Below are 8104 nucleotides of genomic sequence, written 5' to 3'. Positions count from 1 at the left end.
GGTCCAGGGACCCCCAGGGGTCCTTGAGGGGCTTCCAGGAGGTCCCAAGCTGTATGACTGAAAGTTAATAATAGTCCTTATTGTCCCCACAGGGATATTTGTCTTAGGATATGAACCAAATCGATCCTTACGGGTCTGTAACTCTGAGAGTGTACAAATGGAGCCAAATGGACTCTTATTTGTTTCCATTTGTACACTCTCAGAGTTAAATGAACACTGAGGATTTTACTTGTAGATTGGGGTCCTAGAGAAAAGAAATCGTATCAAATTGGGCTCCATGGCCTAAAATGCATATCAAACTGGGGGTTCTTGAAATTAAAAATGGATCCAGAATTACTGCTGTACAGATGTTCTTCAATTCTTTTTCAAAATCCTTCCAAAATAGCAGATCTACAGTACAAGCTCACGTGTCGCAATGCGATGCATTGTGAGCTTGTAGATTGGCTTGAAGAATAAAGTAGGGTTGAAGTGGTTAACAGAACGTCTCACCTTTGTTGATTTTACTGAAATACACCATGCAATATCATTCTGTTCCTTCCCCCAGGCGTCTTGTCTTTCAGTGAGTTGAAACGTATACAGTAGGTATCAGGTGCTACAGTATTTCCTCTGTTCCAAGCTTATTATCAACATACCTTTTGTTACTGTATGTTGTCGATGTGACCTTTGAAATATCTAATATTCCACAAGGAAAGGAAGCAGATTCCCAAGTCTGGTTTACATTAACCTGTTTATGCAAGTGGGACATTTGTTTTCCTGTCATAAGATCCAGCTCATTCAAATGTCTGGCTAAAAATATCTATTTATGCCTGTGGTATGTTAACATAGACAAAAAAAGTTGATCACTATTCAGTGACTTGCATATAGGTAGCTTATATTGTTGTTTACTGATAAGTTGTTGATAAATGTATATTTTTCCATTTTCTTTGGAAGACTGATTTGTTTGATTTTGATTTGTTTGAAATTCTTATTAGTACAGAGCTTCAATTTTTCAGAATGTAAGTTTCCTGAATTTGGTCAGATTAATCTCTCAAGCGAGAGTCCTCTGACCATGTGGCATCTCAACAATTAAGTTCCATCGTGACCCCCCCCACCCCAACTTTTTTGTTGTAGTCTGCTACATATTTAGAACTTCCATGGACATTGATGCATCATGCACAGTAACATACTCACTGTGTAAAGCCTGATTTACTGGATACTTCGTTATGTGCCGGTGTCAGTGTCATGCACGGAAAATAGCGGGTAGCGGTCACGCTGCATGCGTTGTGAGCTTGAATGATCTGTTATTGTCAGTGTGCGACACCCGCACACACACAACTAAGTATATTGTAACTATAAGGTTTAAGCCTGTTATCATGCTGCTGTTTCTCAAAGATGTCACTTGTGGGCAGCTATTATCAAAGTTACTGTAGATGATTTCATGAACACTCATCATTCTGGATCTTTATATTTTGGAATGTTGAACCTATTATTTTGGTAAAGAAGAGACGATTATTTATTAGATTAAATAAAATACAGTATCTAAACCAGTAAATAGAAACATTCTGCTCTTCCTTCATAACTCAAATGAACGGTGCCTTGACTTAATACAGTCTAGCTTTTCATGCCTCTTTAATATTGGTTTGATCTGACATGACTATCAACTATCAACTAAACTGACACTGATGGGAAATTATCCATATTATAATAAAAACATTTGAAGCAAGAAAAAAAAAAGAAAAACGTACATAATATTCCAATCATATTTCACATATTTTAGAGCAGTGTTTCTCAAAGTGGGGTCCGAGGATCCCCAGGGGTCCTTGAAGGGTTAATATAGCATCAAAATCAGTTTGACCACATTAACCCCATACATTGAAACATTTAACAACATTGTATGGTATGGGGGTCCTTGGCACAAAACATTTTCAGATGGGTCCGTGGCGAAATACAAATTAATTTTGGACATGAAAATGTGTAAGAACCACTGGCCTAAAACAAAACACCCAATTACAGATACAAACTACACTATGCTGTAAGTAGCAGCGGTGGCCTAGTGGTTAGAGGGGCGGCCTTGATACCGGAAGGTCCCTAGTTCGATTCCCCAATTCATCACATCGATCATGAATCATCGCTGAATAGCCCTTGAGCAAGGCTTCCATGCAGGGTCCGGCTGGAAACAAGTTTCGTACTTAGTCCGACACCCTGGGTAAACAACAAACTTTGCTTTGCTTTAGCTGTAGCAGGAAAGAACCCAACATATACACTTCAGATTTAAAATGAGTTTTAATATCTCAATGTTCACATGAATTCTTCCTAGAGGCTTTACTTGTACAGTATTTACATTATTGACCATTCATTCACATACTTGTACTAAAATATTTCAAACCACACCTGGCAGACATGGTGACATTTTGTCATAAAAACATATTTTTTTTCATATAACCTTGATACATCCATTAAAGGAGACTTCTGCTGAAATAGAATTTTATATTTCTGAAAATGTCCAATATTTTTTTGTTGTTGTCATACTACTTTTGATGTACAAAATCTCAGAAGAGCCAAGGAATATGTGGTCCCCCGACATTATTGAATTGCATTTTTTGAGATGGAGAACATTTTACGTACAGTTATGTTCCCATGCTTAACCACTTAAACCCTCTTGTTGGAGAGAAACAGACTTGAGTTATAACTCTACTTTGACCACTTTTTCCACCAAATCTCTTTCCCAAAAGTAGCTACATGCTCACAACACGTCACAACGTCTTCTAGATCTTAGAATTTTGGTGAATGTTCCCCCCAGAATATGGATGCTGGAGTTCAAGTGGTTAAACATTTTTACATTGCATATTAAATCAGGGATCCCACTGCTACCTTTTTGCTGGAGCCACTACGTTGGCCCCCAGGTCTCCCCCCCCCCCAGGCCCCCCTCCCCCCATGTGATGAGATGTGTCTCCTATTTTCTAAACCCATTCAAAGTTACTGGTGGCCACAGTCAACTTTTTAGAAAAAAAAAAGAAAATAGGAGATCTACAAGGTCACAACACGTCGCAATGCAACGCCTTGTGAAAAGGGAGACCGGATATTTTTTGTATAAAATGAGTTTTAAGTGAATAATAACCATTTCCTGGGATACATAGTGTATCACATTCGCTGTGTACATTTTATCAAGGTATGGAGCTATTTATATGATAAATATATTCTTAACCATGAGTAGGGAACCATACTCATCTACAGTATGTCTAAAAGATAATACATTTTTAAGTGACACATTTAACCAAGATTACTGGCACCCTTGTATTGTATGTAGATAATGAGCAACCTTCTGAAATATTTATTGAATTAAAATGTAATCAATTTCATGATCATATTTTATACAAAAAAAATACCAAACCAAACCAATAACCAAATATAAATAAAACATAACCAAAGACAAGTTTTCTGACCATGGCACCATTAATGGCATGCAATTCAAAGCTATTAGATTATTGGAAAGAGTTTCAAGCCAAAGCTCCATAGACCTTGGCATTTCTATTTCTAGTGAGGTTATCAAATCTTATGAAACCTAATTTATTCTTTATTTATATTAATTTAAATGATAAAATAGGGTATAACCAAGTAAGACACGCACGCACGCACGCACGCACGCACGCACGCACGCACGCACGCACACACACACACACACACACACACACACACACACACACACACACACACACACACACACACACCACGACAATGACTGAAAACATTCATTCAAAAGCCACTAGAAATGGTTGAAGAGTAAAACTAGAATGTTCTATTTTATTTACCTGTCAGCTAAAAGCTGCAGGATGTTCATTTGACAGTAACTACAGTATATCCAATAAGTGTGCCAAAAATATTGTCATGGCCATTTTCTTTGTTACTTCAGTGATCATTTTTTATATCTAAGTTTAAACAAACATATGTTTACTCTATAAGCATGAAAATAGAGAGCTGCCATATATTGTTTTTGCCATTTCCAATTGTTTTAGAAAGTACAGTATATTACATTAACTGCATGAGCCCATAACCTGCATTAAGATGAATAATACATGCATGGGGACATGACAGACTTACAACATTTTCTTTACCAATTTCAGGGGATACAATCTACTGAACTTTACTTTATTTTGAGAACCCACAACTCAAATATTAAAGAAAGAAAATATTTAAAATGTGAAAACAATTCCTCTTTTATAAAAAACAAAACAAAGGTCAGTCCTGCTAGAATTAATTCTGAACAGTATAAAAAATGTTAAGACCAGAGAATAGCAACCAGGCGAGTGGTTTGTTCGATCATTTCTACTGTACATTCATATGTAAAACCTATTGCTTGCACTACAAATGAGACTTTTTTGCAGCAGGGACAATTGCTATCACACAGAACTGTCTAATAGTGCTAAGGTACGATAGGATTTATACAAGTACGATTCATACTTCGGCGCACGATAGCGGCGTGCGGCAAAAATAGCTGACCTACAATGCGTTGTGAGCTTGTAGGTCTGCTAATTTGGCTTGTGACGCCGTCATGCGCCAGAGCAAAGATTAGGCATAACATAGACATAACATAGAATGTAGCTGTCCAGCACTTAAAATATAACAATATGAATATGCATGAAAACCCTTGTGGGGAGAAAACAGCTTTTTATATACATATAATATATAGTATACTATACAGTATAACAGTGCAAATAGTTGGTTCTCTAAATAATACAAAAATCAAAGTGTACATAGCAATACAGTACGTCGCCTGATGGAAAGGAATATGTATAGTACCTTTGTCAAAAATAGAAATAGAACACTGCCACTTAAAAATAAAATATAAAAAACACAGAAACACAGGCTACCATCCTAATGAATTGGCATGAATTATTCAGACACATGTGCCTTTTAACAGTAAAAAGCTCTACAGTGATGCAGATTGATTATCAATTTGAACAGTACTATACAGTACATCAGTGCATTCAATACTGCACATAAAAGTATGAAACACTTTCTGATACAAAAATATTATTATAAAATGCATTAACTTTGCATTGGAACACAAGAAAAAAAGACAGTGAACAACAAAATATGACACATAAATGTCCAGGAAGAAAAAAACGTTTTTGTTTTAAAAACTTTTGGAAAGTTTCCCCAAAAACAACATCCATAAAAACATGCTTGCAATTATTAATTTAGACTGGTATTTTGGCCGCCGCATGGATTAAAATTCCCAATTTTGGCGGAAGAAAACAAAAACAAACAAAAACAAACATTCTGGCTAAGCAGCATGAGTTCCCTTATTAAGTTTTACAGCAACAGAGAAATTCCCTGTTCAGTGGCCTACTGTGGCATATGAAATACAACATCTTTCTCTATATAAATACAGTCACCTGCTGCCCCGGTGTGGACAATATATGTATTACCACCAGTGTATGTCGTACAGTCTTCATTGTTTCTCTGCCAACTAACTGAGCTTTTGCAGGAGTTTGTCTTCTATCAGTTCAAACTGCACACTCACTGACATCTCTGCAATGAACTGTTCACAGCCCTCCTTCGTCACCTGCTTACAGTAGCGCAGGTCTATGTGGCAGACACTTCCACAGCGCTTGAAGTAGGTCAACGACTGGTCTGTCACCCTGTTGCACACTGCAGGGATATAATATATGGGTCAAAACATCTGTGATTTCAGTACAATATTATTGTCAAGAAGTGCAACATTTTCAAATCAATTAGAAACTCTTACAGTACCTGATAGGTTGATGTCAGTAAGGGAGTCTCTGGTGGTGGTCCCTGCAGCGGTCAGGATGTTCACAGACTGGTCAGTGACATGGTTGCAGTAGCTTAGGTCCAGCTTGCTCAGTAAGGGCATGTAACGAATGATGAGACGTAGAGAGGTGTCTGTAATGTCCAGCCCGGCCAGCCGCAGCTCCACAACATTACGCAGTTTACTCCTATTGTCCAGCTGACCTGCAAAGACAGAGGGGCCAAGAAGAAGAGATAAATAAGGCTATTCATTTCAATCCTCTATCAAGCCTTTTCTTTAACCACATGAACACTAGTGTATTGATTCTTGGCATGTAATGATAATCGTTTAACATTCGCCGTAAACAGGCGAACATTTGACGAAAAAAAACAGATTTACAAGCTCACAAAGTGGCACGTTAACTTACAACACGACACGTAGTGAGCTTGCACATCAGATCGTCTATTTTCGCCGATTTGGTGTAAAAAGGAGGGGACCCCGGTCACAAAGAATATATTTGATGTTACAGTCAGATTGAAAAACCAACCAGATTGAAAAAGGAGTGCTTGTTTTCTTCGAGTTCACCTCCCGTACCCCCGCTGCAGGGCGGGGACCCCCCGTCAAAAAAAGAAATGACATCTATTTGCACGAGGCACGGCCTCATTCAGTTAAAGATTGTTCATCGTCTGCATATGTCTAAGGTTAGGCTGTCCAGGATATTTTCCGCAGTTGATTCTATTTGTGACAGATGTAAGCAAGCCCCTGCGAGTCTTTTCCACATGTTCTGGTCTTGCCCAAGTCTGTTAACATTTTGGTCCTCCATATTTGAGGTATTCATATATCAAAGCTCTAACAGTTGAACCTTGCCCTATGCTTATGGTCTTTTCGGTGTGCCATCAGAGAATCTTGGCTTGCGTGGGATACACTTGGAAAGCATAGCCTACTCTGCCTTGCTGGCAAGGTGTCTGATTGTCTTAAATTGGAAAAGTAGTTGTCCCACTTTCTTTGGTAGGTGCATCTACGAAATTAGAGGGGAATACTGAGGGGATCTATTGATAAGTTTACTAGAGTGTGGCTGCCTTTTCTTTCAAAATGATCAGCTGACAATGCCTCTTAATGTTTAAATTCCAGATATTGCATTGTAAACTTGCCCATATGTTGTAGGATGTCTTGTGCTGTGATGAACCTGACTTGTATGTGTCCTTTTGTAATTAAGTTTAATTTTGACTTTACTTTATATCGATAGTGTATTATGTAATTTTGTCTTACTATTTGTTTTTATTTTCCTTTTGACATCTGTCTTAATCTGTGTCTTTATTGTCCTTTTTGAAACATTTTATAAAAAAACATTGAGCAAAAAAAAAAAGACGTCTCGGAGATACCGAGACTGGGGGGCGATGATTTACGATTCTGTCCCTATCGGGACATAACTTGGACGACGCTGAGTCGGCTGAAGATGACTTTGCAATGCTCGGCACAGCGACTCGCTCACCTTCAGGCGGCGCGCCTCCGTCGGAGAAAACTTTTTCAATCTGACTGGTTTTCCAATCATACTGTGAGTGTGACATATATAGTTTAAGTGGTTAAAGCAATACTTTACAAGTTTGCAAGTTTGGTACAGTAGTGACTCTTGCCACTCTTGCCAGACTGTAATGCAAATAGACATGACCTCATATGTGTGTGAGGTAACTATCATGAAATGTTTGTTTTATCACTGTTACGGCTATAGTGGTGCATGTTTTACTGTTGCCTGTTCTCATCTGTCTCTCTGCAGGTAACAAACCCCCCACCTTATTAGCTGCAGGTAGTGACTGATAGAACACACACCAGTGTTCACTCACCTCATCAGGGCTTGGCTGTTAAGAACCTGGGGAAGAAGGCGCTGTCCTAATGACACAGCTAGTTGTGGTTGTGGGTGCACCTGTATTCAGTGGTTACTCTTTTTTTAAGAGAGGCTGTTTATAGGCTGTGTTTCTTTTGCACAACTGAGGTAAATCCCAAGTGTTGAGTTGTGTGTGCAACAGTGTTTGGTTGGGGGCCTCTCCCTTGGGAAGGGAATGTGTTTTAATGTTGTGTTGTGTGTGTTTGTCCATGTGTCTAGGCAAGCCAGTTTGTTATTATTCTTAAGTAGATTACTGTTTGGTTTCAGAACATACACTAAGCATTAGATGATTGTGTTACTGTTACCTTGCTAGGTTTGTATATACATTCTTATTTAGTTTGTACATTTTCATTGTCATTGTTCCTTTTCCCCAGTTCATTATTAGCGTCGATCTCATTCTCCATACTGTTTGATTTGTACCAAAAAAGAGGGGGGTTGGGGGGGTACATATCTGGTCAGCAAATCAAACCCAGAGTCTCCACATGCCCTAGAGA

At 38.4% G+C, this 8104-nt stretch overlaps 1 protein-coding gene across 2 annotated transcripts in view; it reads right to left on the bottom strand.

The window, feature by feature from the left end:
* Positions 1 to 2964: 2964 nt before the first annotated feature.
* The window catches only part of kdm2bb (lysine (K)-specific demethylase 2Bb), a 38216-nt gene continuing 33076 nt past the window's right edge, over positions 2965 to 8104 (bottom strand). For both annotated transcript variants that reach the window (XM_084047820.1, XM_084047821.1), the window contains exons 20-21: positions 5734 to 5952; positions 2965 to 5631 (exon numbers count right to left, since the gene is read on the bottom strand). In XM_084047820.1, the coding sequence (XP_083903946.1) occupies positions 5450 to 5631; positions 5734 to 5952 (401 nt within the window). In that variant the 3' untranslated portion in view covers positions 2965 to 5449. The remainder of the gene's footprint in view (positions 5632 to 5733; positions 5953 to 8104) is intronic.

The sequence above is a fragment of the Gymnoscopelus microlampas genome (assembly GCF_963454915.1).
Source record: "Gymnoscopelus microlampas genome assembly, chromosome: 21".
Classification (NCBI taxonomy): domain Eukaryota; kingdom Metazoa; phylum Chordata; class Actinopteri; order Myctophiformes; family Myctophidae; genus Gymnoscopelus; species Gymnoscopelus microlampas.
The sequence above is the reverse complement of the archived record's forward strand: the minus strand, read 5'-3'. Positions and strand labels throughout refer to the sequence as shown.